Genomic DNA, 17,485 nt, shown 5'->3' with positions numbered 1-17,485 from the left:
GGGGACAGGAGGGGATAGGAGGGGACAGGGGAGAGGACAGGGGAGGGCAGGGGACAGGAGGGGACAGGGGAGAGGACAGGGGAGAGCAGGGGACAGGAGGGGACAGGGGGACAGGGGAGAGCAAGGACAGGAGGGGACAGGGGAGAGCAGGGGACAGGAGGGGACAGGGGAGAGCAGGGGACAGGAGGGGATAGGAGGGGACAGGGGAGGGGACAGGTGAACACCGGGGGAGCAGGTGGGAGTAGGTGGGGATAGGCCGGGACAGGCCGAGGCCACGTGGGGACAGCTGGGGACACGTGGGGACAGATGAGGGCAGGTGGGGACAGGAGAGAGTGGTGGGGACAAGTGAGGACAGGTGAACACAAGGGGGAGCAGGTGAGGGCAGGTGGGGATAGGTGAGGGCAATTGGGGATAGGTGGGGGCAGGTGGGGACAGGTGGGGGCAGGTGGGGATAGGTGAGGGCAGGTGGGGACAGGTGCGGACAGGTGGGGGCAGGTGGGGACAGGTGAGGGCAATTGGGGACAGGTGGGGGCAGGTGGGGACAGGTGAGCACGGGGGGGAGGCAGGTGAGGGTTCCCTGCCTGGTGCTGGTGCTGTGGTGTGCAAGGGAGACACGTGGGCAGCATCTCGGGGAAAAAAAATACCGAAGTGTTTTGTAAGGGGGTGTGGGAACCTTTCCTTGAAAACAGATTTGATGTCACCGAGTGTTTATTTCCATAAGATCTGAAGGGGTGGGCTCTGGGCTCTGGCCCCCGCAGATAAAAGCTGGTGGCATAGGTGGGGCGAGCGGGGTTGTTTTTGTTCCATTTGTCTTCTGCAGAAGCCACAAAAAAGGATTTTTTTTTTTTTTGCTATGCAAACAAGGGAGAAAAGACAAAACCTAAGTGGATAAACGTGCGTGGAGCCGGGGAGGTTTCAGTTTGGGGGGAGCGGGTTTGGGGGTGGATTAGAGGAGTTCAGTTGGTCCTCGCACACACGGGAGGAGCACAGAGGTGCCGGGTTGGAGGGGTTTGGCCACCCCCTGGAAAAGGAGCCTGAAATCACTGTGTTTAGTATTTCTGCACGAAATTCTGTACATTTTCATGTGCGTCTTTGGTGACAAATACAGAATCGGGGAATATCCTGAGCTGGAAGGGACCCACAGGGATCATCCAGTCCAACTCCCCTCCCTGCACAGGACACCCCCACAGTCCCACCCTGTGCTGAGAGCGGTGTCCAAACTCTCCTGGAGCTCTGTCCACCCTGGGGCCGTGCCCATTCCCTGGGGAGCCTGTTCAGTGCCTGACCACCCTCTGGGGGAAGAACCTTCCCCTGCTATCCAACCTAACCCTCCCAGACACAGCTCCAGCTGTTCCCCGGGGTTCTGTCCCTGGTCACCAGAGCAGAGATCGGAGCTGTCCCTCGGGAGGATGTTGAGGAGCCAAGTGCCTTCAGCTGCTCCTCACACTCTTCCCCTCCAGATCCTTCACCCCTCACAGCCCCCTTCGGATGCTCTCAAATAGCTTTAGATCTTTATCTTTTACACAGGGATGACTCCAGAACAATTTGTTGACGCGGTGGGGTTTTAGGGTGACAGAACCTCCCAGCAGAGGCACCATTTGCTGTTGGAGTTTCTGTCCCAGCCTCTGCCAGCTGTAGCTTCACCTCGGTGCAGAATTCACACCTCTGCAACTGTTTATTGGCACCTGCGTAACGGTGAACAAGTCTTTGAGTCACTGATCGCTGAAGTGGCAATGGTGTTTTTCTCAGTTCATCTACAAATTCAGAAGCTGAAGCCACCCATTCTTGCGTGGTGAGAGAGAGATTGAAAAGCACAATGAGCCCTCGTGGGGAAGTGGGTGTGTTTGTAAAGCTTGCTTGAAGAAAGCATCTTCTGCTGCCTGACAAATCCCATTTTCCAGGCTGGGATTTTTCCAGAGCAGCTGCACTGGAGTTTCCCACAGGGTCCCACGTAGTAGGAGGTGGCTGGAAAAGGCCATTTATGTTTTCCAGAGTTGTCTAGGAAATTTGGGTACAAAGCCAGTGGAATGTGATCTGTGGGAGATGTCATTTCTATGGGAAGATGTAAGAAACAGGATGGAGTTTAGCACTGAGAATGGATTATTGAAATCACGTGGAAGAGGCATGGGCTGATCCAGAGGGAAAAATCAAGTGAATCAAAGCCAAATCACTTCCAGTAGATTTAAATTAAACCAAAGTAGAGCAAGTCCATTTTTTAGCCTGACAGAGGGATTCAATGGGATTCCACACGATCTGAACCCACACCTTTACTTCAGGGGTAAGCTTTCCCGAGTTTTTCCCGGAGTCCTGGCTTGGAGGGCAGGAGGTGTCTGTGGATCACTTCCCAGGCGTTCCCACATGGTGTCAGCAGCTCTCAAGGAGAGCGCTGTGGTCGGTCCTGGCCGCCTGTGGGGAGTTCGGAGGTTTGGCTGGGAGCCCTCTCCCAGGAACAGGGAACTTGTGACCCAAGGCAAGAGGAGAGGAGAGTGGCTCCGAGGGAAGGACAGGGAGGAGACCATGTCCCTGCTGTCCTCTATCCCAGCTTTCTGTCTCTGCTGGTTCCCAGGGCCAGGATGGCCGCAGGCAAGAGGGGATGGTGACCACAGACCTGTGCTGGATGTGCTGTGGGTCACTCAGAGCCTGTCTGGGCTGTCCTGTCATTCCTGAGGCTGTCACTCAGGCCCTGGGGAGGTCACCAGTGCTTTGGGAGGTTCTTTCTGTTCTGGGCTTTTCCTATAATCTCTTTTTTTTTTGTTTCAGATGTCAGGGAAGAGAAGGAAGTGTTTCCGTCTTGGTCACTGGAGCTCCGTTTCATGGTGTGTTTCAGGCCATGTGCCATGACCTCCTCCATGGCTGCAGGAGAAAATGCCCCGTGAGGGAAGGCTCTTTCTGCCTTGGTGATTATACAGGGGGCTCATTTCCCTGCCAGAGATCAGGAGCAGGTCCCTGGCAGGGGTGGAACATGTACCAGAAGTCCCCTAGGAGGAGCAGCTTTTCTGCAGAGCTGATGTCTCACTAGAGCATCAGCCCTGTGCCCCGGCCCTGGGGCAGCTGGGACAGGACCTGTGGCACGGCTGTGGGGCTGCTCCCCCATCCTGAGCTCCCTCCAACCCAAACCATTCTGTGACGACCTTCTCTGGTGTGGCGGGTGCAGAACAGCCACAGCCTGGGTAGTGCCTGGAGCAGGCTGCCCAGTGAAGGCAGGAGGCTCTGGCAGCTTTTCAGGGCTTTTTTGTGGTGTTGGGGGGACCTTTTCTGTTGGCTGTTCTCTGCAGCTCCAAAACAGCCTCACGCCTCTGGCTGTTTGGGCTGCGCAGGCAGCGCTGGCACATGAGGTCGGCTCGCGTGGGGAGGGCTGGGGGGGCCTGCCAGGAGCTGCTGGCAACACAGCTGGGTGAGTCTCACATGGATCTGGTGCCTTTCCAGGTCTGCTGCAACCCTCCAAAGCCTGGTGGGAGCCACGTCTGTGGGGGCCCAGCTCTGCAGTGCCCCACGACTCCCACCCTCCGCACACAGGTGGGGGGTGACGTTTGAGGCAGGAGCCTTGTCCCTACCTGTGACCCCCTGGCGAGGCAGAACCAGGACCCACCTGCAAAAGTGTGGAACTCTTCAAAGGGGCTCCTGCAGCACCCGCTGAGGAGCTGAGCCTGGGTTAGTCATCCATAAAGAGCTTTGTTTTTTTCCTCTCCCACTCCCCGCCCTGGCACAGGGGTTGAAGCTCTTTCTCGCTGCTTGGTGTGGCCAAAACTTAGGAGAAACATGTTATCTCCCAGGGAATCAGTCAACTCTGCCCTGAAAACGTGAGTTTCTCTCTGTGCAGCCCCAACAGTTGGGTTTTGCCCCAGAGGGGTTTGATTCTGCTGTGATTGCCCTGGAGTGAAACCAGGGCTGCTGGGACAGGTGTGCACACCTGGACACGTGTGTGTGCTCACTGAGCTTCACACGGAGGTGGGACGTTCCCTGATGAGGAGACAAAGTCATGGGTAAAACCTCCAAGATCCAGGAACTGGAACTGGTGAGAGAAGTTCTGATTTTGGTACAGAGCAGCATGCACAGACTCTAAATCCTGGACGGCCTTTTTGTCTATTTCACTGGAAGTTACTTGGCCTTTTCCTCTCCTGCAGGACGATTCTGGACATTAGTATTGTCCTTCAGTCACAGAAATTTCCCAGTAAAGCCCCTGATCACTCAACAATAATTTTTGTGCCAGCACTCAGCAGCACAGAAAGGAAAGCAGCTCTCTGCTTGTTTTTTTTTTCTTTTTTTTTTTTTTTTCAGACAATTGAATTAAAAACAAAGCAGCAGGAAGGGAAGTTTCGGTTCCTGCACATGAGGAGCTGCAGGGGCTCGGCAGTGACAAATGCCTGGGCTGGCTCTGCAGCTGCCCTGCACGTGGAGCCAGAAGGCTCCGTACCTGTTCAGACCTGAATAAGGTTTCTACAACAAGCTGTGGCAGTGACAGGTGGTGGTTTAATATCAACACTTGACTCTCTGCTGGTTTAATATCAATACTCAGCTCTGCAGAACTGGGGTCTTAGTGAAAGGTGAGAGTGAAAAAATAACTTTCATTTTGGGTTGGTGGCTGCCCCAGCTGGGCTTGAAAACTGGCGATTTGTGCTAAATCCGAACACATGAAATTGTGTTTCATTTCAGCAAGAGGCCGGCAGGGCTCCCACACGTGGTGTGAGCACAGAGCCAGGGACATTCTACCTGGTTTTAGTGCTTGGGGAAGGAGCAGGATGGGCTGGGCTCTGTGAGGAGGAGGGCTGGGGACACCCCCCATTCCAGGGCTCTGAGGTGGTCTAGCAGTGGGTTGTGCTGCTGCCATTGAATGCAGCATGGTGCTGCTTAGCTGGTTACTTTTCCTTATATCTCTACTGCAAGTTCTTGTCCCCTGCTTGGTGCCAACAGTTGGCTCTGAGCTGATCCTGCCACCTTCTAATCCGTAAAATGTCCTCGTCAGACTCTTTGATTTACTTGTTTTGAGGTCACGAAGCTGCTTGTGATGATGCAAGCAAAAGGCAGGTGATGGCTCAGCTGACTTCAGTTTCCCCGGATCCCTTTTCCAGTGGCCCAGGGATGGATTGAACCCCCACCATCCTCCCTGGGGGAGGTGGCCCCAGGCAAGGCAGCTCTGCCAACAGGGACAGTTGGCTGTACAAAAAGTTCTCCCCTGAGATGTGACACCTCCACCCCCAGAACAGGAGTTTGGGGTTTTTTTCCTTACAAAAGAAGCTGCGAGGAGGAAGCCATGGCCCGCTCTCAGCTATTCTGACTGATGCAATGTGCCCCCACCCTTCCCCATCGCCCACGGGCATTATTTTTAGGGTTTGTTTACCTCACCCGGTTCCAGCTCATTCCTTTTTAGGGTGACAAGGACTTCCCTCACGCAGCTGCCCAGGTGGCACACGAGAAACCACAGCCCTGCCTGGAGAACTTTCCCCTTCCCATCAACTGATTCACCAGCAAGTGGTGGGGGCAGCGCCTGGGACAGCACAGAGAGGGAGGTGACACACCAGCACCCTGCTCTGAGATAGCTGGGAGCAGCTGCCAGCTCCCAGTTTACTTGCTCCTCGTTCCAGTTTGGCTCCCACCCAGCCCAGATCCATTTGGCACGAAGGGCTTTCAAACTGTAACTTAAAAATACACACGCACAGAGATAAGGAACTGTCAGGGAAGGAGAAATGATCAGCAGTGATGCTTATCCAGAGCAATGAGGAGTCCAGGGCTTCTGAGTGATGCAGGATTCCCCACAATAACATGGAACAGGGATTGCAGGAACCACCCAGACTCCACACAGCTGGGACTGGGCAGTCACTCCCTCCTGTGCCTTTATGTGGTTTATGGCAAATCTGTGTCCCCTTTCTCTAATGAGGGCCAGGCTTTTTTATTGGCTTTTTAAAGAAGATTTGGAACTGTGAAAGGAAATAGGCAGCTCTTGCTGGTGAAAGGTATTAAAGTGGGTTAAATCCATCCTAGAAATAGAACTTTTTGGTTTTTTTTGGTAACAGGTTCTGTGTGATTTGGCTGTAATATTTGTGGCCCAAGTTGTGATCTTGTGCAGTTGCTTGGTGGGTGAATTTTACCGGTTTAAGTTAGGGCTTTAAGGGGGTGTCTCTGTTTTCTTAATCAAGAAAGTTCTTGAATATTAAGAGTTTGGCTCACCTCAGAGGAGCAGGGGGAATGGTTGGAAGGGCTGTGGCTCTCTGCAGATCCCCAGTTCTGGCTCCAAGCCCTGCTCAGCTGACTGCACCTTGTGCACTTTAAATGAGCTCTTGGGGCAGTTGAGGACCTCGCTGCAGTGAGACCTAATGTTTATGTAAGGATCCCTGGGTTTGGGGTTCTGCATCTTGTGTTGTGCCTTAGTCTGGAGATGCTGCTTGAGACTCTGGGCCAGATGCTGGAACTCACCTTGTCCTTTCTCTTCTGGGAGAAAACGGGAGACTTTCATGGCTTAGTGAAAGCAGAAATGTGCCTTGGCTCTGGCACTCGGGTGTCAGGCTCCTGTCGTGTTCTTTGAGTTTCTTCCTCTTTGATTCCATAGTTCCAATTACAAGGCACTTTTTGTGAAGGATATGGGCCCCCCCTGCCTTTCCCCATGTGCTTTGAGGCACAGATTAACTGGGGAGGTCAGGCAGGAGCATTGTGTTCATTGTTGTAGTTCCTACTCTCACCCTGGTTGTGGGTAGGGGTTGTAGCCCCCAGAGCTGCTGCCTCGCCCTGTGAGCAATTCCCACAGTAATGTGGTGGCTTATTACTGAATTTTAATTAAATGTGAACAATAAAATGCTACAGCTTAAAGACTTTTTACTTAAAGGTTGATGAGTAGCCATCAGGTACATCCAGCTGTGGAGCAGCATTATAACAGGTGGGTTAATAGTTAAAAACTCCTTAAAGTGCTGGTGACTTGTTTCTTTTATAATCCATCAGCAGGTGAAGTAAACCAACATTTTTCTATTTAGTTTATTTTCCATGCTCTCCCACCTTCAGGGCAGCACTGGTGTGAAGCTGAGCTGATCAAACAGCTCCTGACAGGACAGAAGGATTGGCAAGGACTGTACAAGGATAGAGAAAATGCAATGGAAAACCAAAAGTATTTTGTTTAAATCGTTATAATTTATTTTTCTCAAGTAGCAAAATACAGTCAGTTTTCAGACATCGGGGGGAACCTCAGGCTGGGATCTTAGGCCAGTGTTAACATGACTCATCTAAATTAGATGCAAATGTGTTGTGTCTGTTAAATTTAACCAGGGGAAGCCAGTCACTCCGACATCACCACTGCCTCTCTGAGCTGCAGCTGTCCCAGAGGGTGCCTCTGCATCTCATTTATGGAAGCAGCTGTGTGTTATGCTGTTTGGAATTCGTTTGGTCTATAAAGACCTGAAGACCTCTCCATTTGCAGAAGGGGAATGGCTTTTATCAACAGGACACAAGTACAGCTCCAGGTGCTGGTGGAGCAGTCTCCTGGCTGGAATAGGGTGAATGGATTCTGCATGAAAAGGTTCCATGGAAGCAGAGTGTTCTCGGGGTACATTCATGAACAGATTGAACTTTGTCTGTGTGAAGCAGCTTTACATGTTGAATATACGTTAACGACCTATTTTTACTGATGAGGAATACTGCAAATACCCTGTGCTGAGGGTGTCCTGTGCTGGGGGTGTCCCTGGCTCTGGCCAAGATCTTGATAGCTGTGTCTTGCCCAAATAAGGATGAGGAGGAAATCAAGGGCAAAAAGCTGTTCAGTGTTAGTTGTCACCCCCTGTTTCATGTGACAGAGAAGCAGCACTTCTGTACAATTACTTGGGCATTGTAAAAGAAAATGAGTTCAACAGTTCAGCACAGTCAGGTAACACCGAGCAGAATATCCTCTCTTCCCAAATCCCAGCCCTTGGCAAAAATCCCGTACACCAGAGGCAAATGGTTTATGGAGAATTTATTTAGATCTGGTGGCAGCCAGGAAAATAACTGGCAGTGCTGTCTCAGACCCAGCCAGTGAATTCTGTCTTGGAAAGCTGATTTTAGTCCTCAGTTCTCTAAAGCAATGCTTTACAACCTATGAACGAGAGAGTTCTCTGTGTCACTCCTGATGGATCCATGTGTTGAAAAAAAGGATAAATGTCTGTTTAGTGAGTGTTTTGCTGCTCATGGCTCTGTGTGTTCAGGGGAACATGGACATGTCTTCCCTGTCAGCCCCGGGAGCAGCTCCAGGCTGAGACCTCTCTCCACTGGTGATGGCTCTGGGAGAGCTGGGTGCTGTGGGATGAGAGCACACAGGACAAGGACAGGGACAGCTGCCCAGACTCTGCAGCAGCTCCTCCCAGCTGACGTTCAGCTGTCCCACAACAGTGGTTCCCAGAGTGTTCATCTGTCGTCAAGAATCTTCGCTCTTCCTGTAAAAGCGCCAACTGGAATTACAGTCTGGGCTCCTCCAAGGTCTGACTTTCCATGACAATAATCTGCTGTTCAGCTGCCATGGCCCTGGCAGTGGTGGGATGGGATTGTCCTTTGTGTTCAGATCAAACCTCAGTGAGCAGTCTTTGTTGGCGCCGACAGCGCCGATGCAAAACACGCCCCAGTAGCTTATGAGTGAAATACAGATCTGACTTCAAAGGCAGCTGAAGTCCTGCTAGAAGGACTGGGAATGGAGGAGAAAACTCACGTTCATATTTATCTTGAGGTCAGCAGGTGATAGCTCAGAAACAGGCAGGAGTAAAGTGGAATTTGTACTTTTCCTGACAGAGCTATGAGTGGCTACAGTCTTATATGAAGTAATTGAAATTATGGCTGGAGTTTGTGTGGATTTTGCATTAGCTGTGGTCATCTCTCACTTCCTGTGGGGAAGGCGGAGCAGCCGTGTGCTCCGAAGCTCCACAGCTGGGGTTGTGTGTTGCATCGAGCCCGAGGCTGTGGGTTTGCCTTGGACTGACTTAGTGCAAGGGCATTTCTGTGGGGCTGTAGAGCAACGGGTTGTCTTGTTAAAAGCAACATCCAAAGCAAAGATGATGCTCCTGGAAGCTCAGCTCCAAACGACAGTTCTGCTGCACCAACGTCTGTTTTCTCTTGTACTTGTCACTTTTAGGGTAAATGTTCTATTTTGAGCATTTTTCATTTTGACAGGGAAAGAGTAAGCTAAAGGTGAAATGACAGGAGAAATTGTAGACTCACCACCTCTCCCTTGCTTTGCTGTTAGTGACAACTCTATTGTAAAGTCTCTCCACTCATGGGATATTGGCCAGCAGTCCTCGCTGCTTGAAATAGGGGGAGGCTGCTGGATTTTCCCCTCGCCTTCTCTGCAGTGTGGCAGGTCTTGCTCTGCCAGGAGTTCACCCTAGAGAAAATGTTCAAAACCATTTCAGCTCAGCCAAAGCATGCCTGGAGCTCGGCTCATGGGGAGAAGGTGGTGGTTGTCTCTGTCTCCATGGCGAAGGAGGACCTCTTGTTGTCGCGGCAGGTGGTGAGCTGCCAGAGGCGCTCCTGGCTCAGGCAGCCCAGCTCCTTCAGCAGCTTGAAGAGGTCGGTGCGGAATTTGACGCCGATGAAGGCGTAGAGGAACGGGTTGAGGCAGCATCGGAAGCAGGCCAGGGTGTAGGTCACGTCATCTGCCACATCCAGCGTCTTGCTCTCCTCACACGAGCTGGTCTGGTTGAAGGCTGAGATGGTCTTGGCCAGCATGACGCCGTTGTAGGGCAGCTGGAAGACGACGAAGACGATGACCACGGCGATGATGACCTTGATGGCTTTGTTCTTCTCAAAGTTGCGGGCCTGGAGTAACGTTTTGATGATAATGAGGTAGCAGAAAGACATGACCAGGAGGGGAATTAAGAAGCCAAACACCATTTGGGACACTTTGATGCCAGTGTTGAAGGTCTGCAAGTCATGAGCAATGATGGAACAACGGGGATTGCTGTCTGAGTTGTTCACACCACTGTGAACCAGCTCAGGGATCGAGAGGATGAAGGCCAGGAGCCAGATGAAGACACATGTCACCTTGCTGATGAATATCATCCGGGGACGCAGGCGGTGGGCTGAGGCAGCCTGGACGATGGCGAAGTACCTGTCAATGCTGATGGACAGGAGGAGCAACATCCCGCTGAAGAAACTCATTTTGCAGATGCAGTAGACGGCTTTGCAGGCAAAGCTCCCAAAAAGCCAGTGCGTGGCTGCACTTGTGGCCCAGAAGGGGAGGGTCAGCAGGAAGAGGATGTCTGCCAGAGCCAGGTTCAGCAAGTAGATGTCTGTCATGGTCTTCAGCCTCTTGAAGTAGATGTAGGTGAGCATCACCAGCCCGTTCCCCAGCAGTCCCATGATGCAGATGAGGCCGTACATGGCTGGGAGGAAGGCAGCACGGAAGTTACGGACCTCCTTCTTCTCACACAGGGACTCGAACATGCTGTAGTCAATGGTGGTGTTGGAGTCGTAGTCATCAGTGACATTGTCCCCAGCACAGATCTGGAACAGGAAAGAGAAGAGTGTGTTGGGACAAGGACTGTGTGCCTGCGTGGCCGTGCTGGGAAGGGGGCCTGGAGAGAAGTCCCAGGGAGTTCCCAAGTGCAGGCTCATGCCAACATCACAAACAGAGCTGACATGACCTTGTGGCTGAAAGTGTTTCCCATAAATATGTGAGGTTTGGGGCTTTTCGGGGGGCTCCAAGAGGGAATTCCACCAGAAATGTTTAGTGCTCAGCCAAAGCAACACCTGCAAACCCTCAGACATGTGGCAGCTTTCCAGAATGTCCAGGACCTGCCTCCAGCTGTGTGTACACAGCTGCCTCTCAGATAAAATGTGAGAAATAAAATGTCCTTCAGCTAAATTAAAAATCAAGGAAGGTGACTGTGAGGAAGTGAGGTGAGTTCAGCAGAAGCTGTTTCCGTGTCAGCGCGGACACGGTGCTAGCATCTCATTCAGGCCCCTGATTTCAGTTCTGATTATTCTCGTTTCATCTTCCTACACTCCCATAACCTGCAGGGCAGACAGAGCCTGTGGTATCTGTGCCCTGATTTTTGTGACTTATTAGTCTCCAGAACCTTCTCTCCATCGCACAGAGATGAAAGGTTTCCCCTGGATACCCTCACCCTTTATCGGTGAGCATCTCGGTGCTCTCCATCTCGGCAGTTTGGCTTTCACCACATCCTGCCGGGCTGCCAGCAGTGAAAGGGAGAAGCACGGGCTGCTCTGCTCTGCCCTGCCCTCAGGCTGAGCCCATGGAGCCCCACAGGCTGGGGGGTGGCCAAGGCTGCCGAGGGACCAAGCCCCTGGTTTGGGAGCAGGTCATGGCACAGCTCCATGCTTGGGGTGCTCCTTGCTGTGCCAGGGGACTCTGAGCAAGAACAGGCAGAGGAAGATGCTGAACTCTTCCTCCTTGGGCACATCCCTCTCCAGCACTGTGCTCGGTCAGAGCCCGGCACCTTGACCAGGAATTTTCAGGGAGCGGGAACCAGCTGCTTGCTGCAATCAATGTGGGGTGCTCCTGTGTGACCTGGAAATGCTCATTTTGGGGCTAAAAGGGGACTCACACAGCCCAGGCCATCTGAAAATCACTGCATTTGTCACCGTTTTGCTCTCCTTCCTTTTGTTTCTCTTGTTTGTTTTTCTGTAGCTGGGCTCTGCTCTCACCTCCCACAGCTGGATCTTGGGGTGAGTAGCTGTGTCCCCCCACATTTCTGGGACTGTGGGTGGCTGCTCAGAGTTTTTGAGATCTCCCTTTACCCACAACACAAAGCAGCGGGATTTCAACAATGTTGTTGAAAACATCTTACCTGAAAAACAAGCGGCAGGCTGAAAACAAGGGTGACCTTTAGCTGCTTGCCTAGGGAAGAAGGAGATACTGTGTTAGTGGCTGAGTGGGGGTTTCCACACGGTTCCCACTTTGAAAAAGCAGTGGATCATGTTGACCATGGCACTGTGAACCCTGCAGAGCCCTCACCACTGAGGAAACCAAAACCTGGGGAAGATGCCAGCAAGATAACCCAGGGTCATGGACGTTACTGTCAGCACCGATGGAGTCTCAGGAGCCTGGCCCCTCTGGCTTCATGGAATCATAGAACAGTTTGGGTTGGAAGGGACCTCTAAAGGTCATTCAGTCCAACCCCCTGCAGTGAGCAGGGATATCTTCAACTAGACCAGGTTGCTCAGAGCCCCATCCAGTGAAGGCTGAGAGCTGAAGACTCTTAACTCGGGCACAGTGCACCCATTTAGATTTTATCCAATGCTTTTCCCTGCGGGCAGCCAGCAGCCTGTTCCCTTGTGTCTGAGCAGTGAGGGTGCAGCTTAATCCGTGTGAAAACATCCCGCTGTGAGGGCCATAAATCTGGCCCAGCTGTTCCTGTGTGGTGCCTGGGCTGTGGAGAGGAGAGCTCAGCTCCCCATGGGATAGACAGAACTGGAACTGGCTGAAATTTATTGCTTGTCTCTAAATGTCAAGAGTTGCCTTCTGCTGCCTTGGGATATGAAAATAGAGGATGCTGACAGCTGGGAGGAAAAACTGAATTCAGAGCCAGGTGTGGTGGTGGTGAGAGCAATCTCAGCCAAGCAGCTCTTCCTGCTGTGGTTAGCAGGGCCGGGGCCAGGGAAAGCTTTCTCCTCACTTGTTTTACAGTTCGTACCAGCATCTACCTCAGGCGGTTGCCACTGAAAGTTGCTCAGCTGGAAGGTGGCAGTGAGATCCTGGGATCCACTCTGGTGTGAGCAGGAGATGTGTCCCTCCTTGAGGGGTGCCTTCACCCACGATGTCCCTCCAGGCACTGGCTGGTCCCTGCAGCCCCTCACTCCCTGAGGGTTTTCTGCTCTAGGGGCCCTGGGCAAGGAGATACCTTTGGCTTTCAGCTCCTTATTCCTCCTAGAACTCTGCCTTGCTCCTCATGGCCTGGTTGTTCATGAATGTGGCGGATTCCAGTGCTTAGTGTCTGCTGGATACAGCTCTGCTTGGTTTCTGCTTGGTTTCAGTTTGGAGCCTGCTCTGCCAGGCTCCTGCTCACGTTGTACCAGACCAGGATGATGAACTTCCACTACAGGTAACTGCACACATTGCACCAAGTCCCCATGTTAAGTCCCCCATGTTAAGCAACAGCTTCACTAATAACAGATAGTTACTCTTGTACCTGTGAGTGGGGATGTTTTTTTATACGTGAGGTTGATGTGTGGGTAAGAGATCCTCAATCACGTGTGAAAAGTCATAGTGCTCATCCCCAGGCCTGTGTGAGAGCCTCCCCTGAGGTCTTCTAGAAGCTCTGTCTCACCTTCCCCCCTCATTTTCATCTTTTATGCTCATGCAGCTGTGTGCTCAGTTGTGGTCGTCCACCCCTCACTTTCTCCAAACCTTCCTGGGCGTATCTGAAAGGTTCCCTAGGGAACCCTTAGTGCAGGTGACTCAGGAGTGGAGGAGAGCAAGGTTGGGACTGAGGGGTGAAGTGAAGCTTCTGGCTGTTCTGTCCAGCCAGTGGCTTTCACTCTGACCAGCCCCAGACTGCAGGAAGAGGTTTGGTGTCTGCTGTGGTTGTCACCCCTTCAAGCTGCTCCCCTCCTTTTGCATATGACACAGGAAATACACTAAAACCCCCAAGGATTGAGAATCACTAGGTGGGTTTAAGCAAGCCCAGACTGTAACTGCTCTACCTGCCTGGGATACGGGCACGAGGTCCCTGACTCTGCAAACCCCATAGCAGCCTTTAGTCTTCTGTTCCACCTTCTGAACAGCCTGGTTTCCCGGGACTCCTGGAGATGGTGCTCCTGGCTGCCTCTGGCTGGGTGATAAGTACCTGTGCTGGTAGCTCAGCCCCACAGGCAATTACCCCTGGGGCAGCTGGATAAGAGGCAGAGAAGAACCACCCTCATTACATGGAGGAAAAGCACCCACCTAAACCAGGCTCCACCAGCTCTCCGTGGCTTGGTTTGTAAACTCCAGGTCCAGCCCTGACTTAACCTGACCAGGCCCAGACTCAGCCCTGGTGAGGGCTCTTTTGCTCTGTTCTGTTTCCTTATCACCCTGTGAAGGTCTAGAAAAACAGGACTGAGAACGTGACTCAACCAACTCCTGAAACAGTTCAGCCGATATCATTCCTTTGAAGATCATCATAGGTGTTTTTCCTCCCCCTTCTCAGTTGCTGTTTCAAGTGTCTTAAATGTCAAATGACTTTTCAATATGAAGAAAGCCTGTGCTGTTTCTGCCCCTCTTCTGTGCCCCCACCTCAGATTACATGTTTGCGTAAGCACAACCAGAGAGGCCCTGCTGCCTCCTGCTCCCTCTGTACCAGTTTGAGCACATTTGTGTCACTGGTTTCAGTCAGACTGGACAGGACTTGCATCTCCCCAACTTGTCTTGTGGTCTAGGGCAGTGGGCAGACGCAATTATCAGGACATGAGTTTTGCTCTGCAGTTTATCAGGCAGTTTAGGTACATTCCTTTCCTTTTTGTCACACCTCCTTTCTTTTTTTCACACCTCCGGGCAGTTGGCTGCTGTGGGTATTTTCTTAAAGTTTTTAATGTTTTGTTCCTCAAAATATTAAAGAAAAAATAACCCTCCCAAAAGTCCCTGCAGCCAGTTGCACTAGAAACCTCATTTATAAAAATACACCAAAACCCCACCACAGCAAATGAGTCAGCCTGGCCTTAAAGCCCCGTGTCAGCCCCCATGTCTCTCAGCCTGGAAGGTGCTGGTTTGAGGCCATCCTTGTCCTGAAGGACCTGGAAACAGGTGGAAAGGGGAATTGCTCCATGAGAAGGAAGGAAGGAAGGAAGGGGTCTGTTCATGGCAGTGGATGGGAACCCCTCAGTTTTACAATCTTCCTGCACAGATTAAGCACAGGGTGTGGGATTCATCCCTTGACACCTGTTGAGCTGTTCAGGCTCCCTCAATAGCAAAGGGAAAGAAACAGGTGTTTTTAAGCTGGAGTTCAGGTGCTGTGGGGTGGGCACCTGGGGTGGGCACCTGGGGCACAGCTCAGGCCATGCTGTGGCAGAAGAGTGGGTGAATTTGGACAGGTAGATCCCTCCCAGTTTATCTGGATCTCCCTCAGCACCAGCTACGAATTGTCATCAAGATAAGAGCAGCTGCAGGAGCAGTGAATCCCCTCAGGTGAACCCAGAAAGGCCTCTGGCAGTGGAAGTATTTGGTATTAGGACACCTGCCTGGAAGAGGGGAGAGACACAGCGCTGAGGGTGGTTGATCAGATCACACAAATGACGGGGGCAGCTCATGAGGGTCTGGCTGCAACTACAGCTGAGAGATGCATGAGAGCAAAGCAGGTGCTGGGAATGCTTTAGGGAGCATTGGCAAAGCTGAGCAAACCTGCTCTGGCCAAACCCTCATGGTGAAAGAACGTTTTTTGGCCATCCAGAATTGCAAAGTGCAAGTTCCGGTCTCAGCACACGTGTAGGCAGTGAGTAACCTGCTCTCTGTGTTTTATACATGTACCAGTTTCTGGTGCCCCTTCACCAGCAGTACAGGAGGCTTTTGGGGGAAGAACTAGGTATTTCTGTGAAAAGTTAATCATACTTAAGCGATCTAATGACTATTGGCAGTTATCAGCCCGTTCTCCCCCCTTCCCCTCCTCAAAACTGGCAGAGGAAAGACACTGTCATCTCGGGAGCGAGAGGACCCAGCGAAACCCAGTCATGCTCTTATTTCATGTGTTCACTGATCTATCACAGAAGAAAGTTAATAATTATCTACCTCCACTCCTTTCAGGAAACTGTGAATCAAAAGACAAGATAAGCAGAGAAAAGCAAGTCGAAAATTTCCTGCTGAATGAGCCAGTCGTGTTTTAAAGAAAGCACCATGGCTGTGCATCTTCCAGGGAAATGAAATATTCCTCTGAAATACAACAGTAGGACAAAAAACCCCAAAGCAGGAACATTATCATAATCTTGTCAGGTTCTCACTAACGCTTTCTTTGCCCTGTCATGATTAACCTTTCCCAGGAGCTGAGTTCAGCTGCCCCCAGACGCTGAACCCCTTGGAACAAGCAGCCCACAAAGTGCCCACAGGATGATGCGGAGGTCAAAAGTTTAAAAGAGAAGAGTGATGTCTGGTGGGCCGCTGCAGCTGGGTGTTTGTTTGGATGCAGGGATTCCAAAATCCAGGAATTTCCTAAGCCACTGATTGCCAGAGGCTGTGAGGAGACATCCAGGAGAAAGAAGACTCCCTTGGCCCATTCCCTGCTCCAGTCTGGAGGGTCCTGTAGGACCTGCCCCCTCTTTTCCCTGCATCCCCCAGAGCTTCTTTGCATCCCTGGACCATCCCCAGAGCCTCCTGCATCCCCCAGTGTTCCTGCAGATATTTCTTAATAGAAATAATTTGCAAAAGACTGGATGGACTTATCGAACAAACTCAGCTCTTCTTGCTCCCAGTTCCTCGATTGATTCACTGAATTAAAACGTTGCCAGGGAGAGTGGTCTCTCTCTCTCTCTCTCTCTTTCTTTAAATTAAGAACACAGAAGAAAAGATGTGAATTATGAAAGATTCCATTTGCCTTGGAACAAAAGGGCCCCTTAAAATTGCCTCCCAACCTCTTTTTTTTTTGTGTTTGTTTCTGAAGTGATTTGAGGTTTTTGAGCTTCTAAAAGAGAACTGTCCATTTTTTTAAAAATAGTAAAAACGAGGAAGATGAAAGTCTTTTATACTGTTTAAATACTCTAACAGAAGTGCTCCACTCCTGTGTCACAGAACAGGGGCTGGACATCATTAATAAAGCTGAAGACACAGCCAGAGGCTGCAGCCCAGGTACTCACCCCCATCCATGGTGTGGTTCCAGCAGGATCCAGTCACAGAGGTAGCAAGAGCATCACCCGCTCCAGCGCCGCTTCCCCAGCTCCTGCCAGGGACCCTCCTCGGGGAACTCTGCTTTTATACTTCCTGCACCCTTGTGAGGAGATCACAGGCACCCTGATGTCACTGACATTCAGTAGACCCTCCTCCTCCTCCTTCTCATCAGTTCAGAGCTGTGCTGAGCTCTCGGGGTGCTCAGGTGCTGCCTTGGCGTGTTCCGCACACCCAGAGCTGTTACTGACACTCGGGGAAGTGAAGTGTGCTCTGCTTTTGAACTGGCACATGAGAAATGGTCTGTGGTGAAGGAAACGGGGGAAGGAGGCCCTTTCTTACCTCTCCTCTCCAGTAAATCCTGCTTCATCTGTGAGCCCTCAGTGCCGGAGGAAACAGAGGATCCCATCCCATCTACCAGACATGTTTTCGGAAAGGTGTTCAGGTTGAAAAGTTTCAGTGCACAGGACCACTCATGGCCAGCAGCCCTTTGCCCTTCTCCCTCGCTACACTCAGCAGCTCAGTGACTTCCCCCCCCTTCTCTTTCTGGGTATTTTGTGTATTTTTGTCTTCCCCAAAAGGCTCTGCCCTTTGTCAGTCTCATACCTTCCCCCAAGGCAAACCAGTGGCTTTCGTTTGGTGGGTGTCAAAGAGGGCTCTGCTCTTGGAACCCCTCTGACAGAGGGGTTGTTCCTCAGACAGAAACATCTCCAGCTCCTCACACTCCTAGGC

The 17,485-nt window shown here is 51.6% G+C and overlaps 1 protein-coding gene and 1 long non-coding RNA gene across 2 annotated transcripts in view; one reads left to right on the top strand and one right to left on the bottom strand.

The window, feature by feature from the left end:
* LOC121664563 overlaps positions 1-4,272 on the top strand; it is a 4,585-nt gene extending 313 nt beyond the window's left edge. Inside the window, exons 2-3 of the long non-coding RNA XR_006016038.1 lie at positions 2,761-2,816; positions 3,427-4,272. This is a non-coding gene — a long non-coding RNA (uncharacterized LOC121664563). The remainder of the gene's footprint in view (positions 1-2,760; positions 2,817-3,426) is intronic.
* Positions 4,273-7,094: 2,822 nt separating this feature from the next.
* On the bottom strand, positions 7,095-17,001 carry CCR7 (C-C motif chemokine receptor 7). The gene is made up of 3 exons (XM_042027932.1): positions 16,726-17,001; positions 11,757-11,806; positions 7,095-10,449 (listed from the first exon to the last, which is right to left on the bottom strand). Exons 1-3 carry the CDS (start codon positions 16,733-16,735, stop codon positions 9,385-9,387), a joined length of 1,125 nt encoding a protein of 374 aa, XP_041883866.1. The 5' UTR covers positions 16,736-17,001; the 3' UTR covers positions 7,095-9,384.
* Between the last annotated feature and the right edge of the window lie 484 nt (positions 17,002-17,485).

This window comes from Corvus kubaryi, unplaced genomic scaffold (assembly GCF_017639235.1).
Source record: "Corvus kubaryi isolate FWS band 111438036 unplaced genomic scaffold, C.kubaryi_AGA036_p1.0 37301, whole genome shotgun sequence".
NCBI lineage: Eukaryota > Metazoa > Chordata > Aves > Passeriformes > Corvidae > Corvus > Corvus kubaryi.
The sequence above is the reverse complement of the archived record's forward strand: the minus strand, read 5'-3'. Positions and strand labels throughout refer to the sequence as shown.

Bases quoted from the DNA above. Each gene is read 5' to 3' on its own strand.
- CCR7 (XM_042027932.1), bottom strand. The intron at 10,450-11,756 runs GTAAGATGTTTT...TTCCTGTTCCAG, and splicing joins GCCTGCCGCTTGTTTTTCAG to ATCTGTGCTGGGGACAATGT.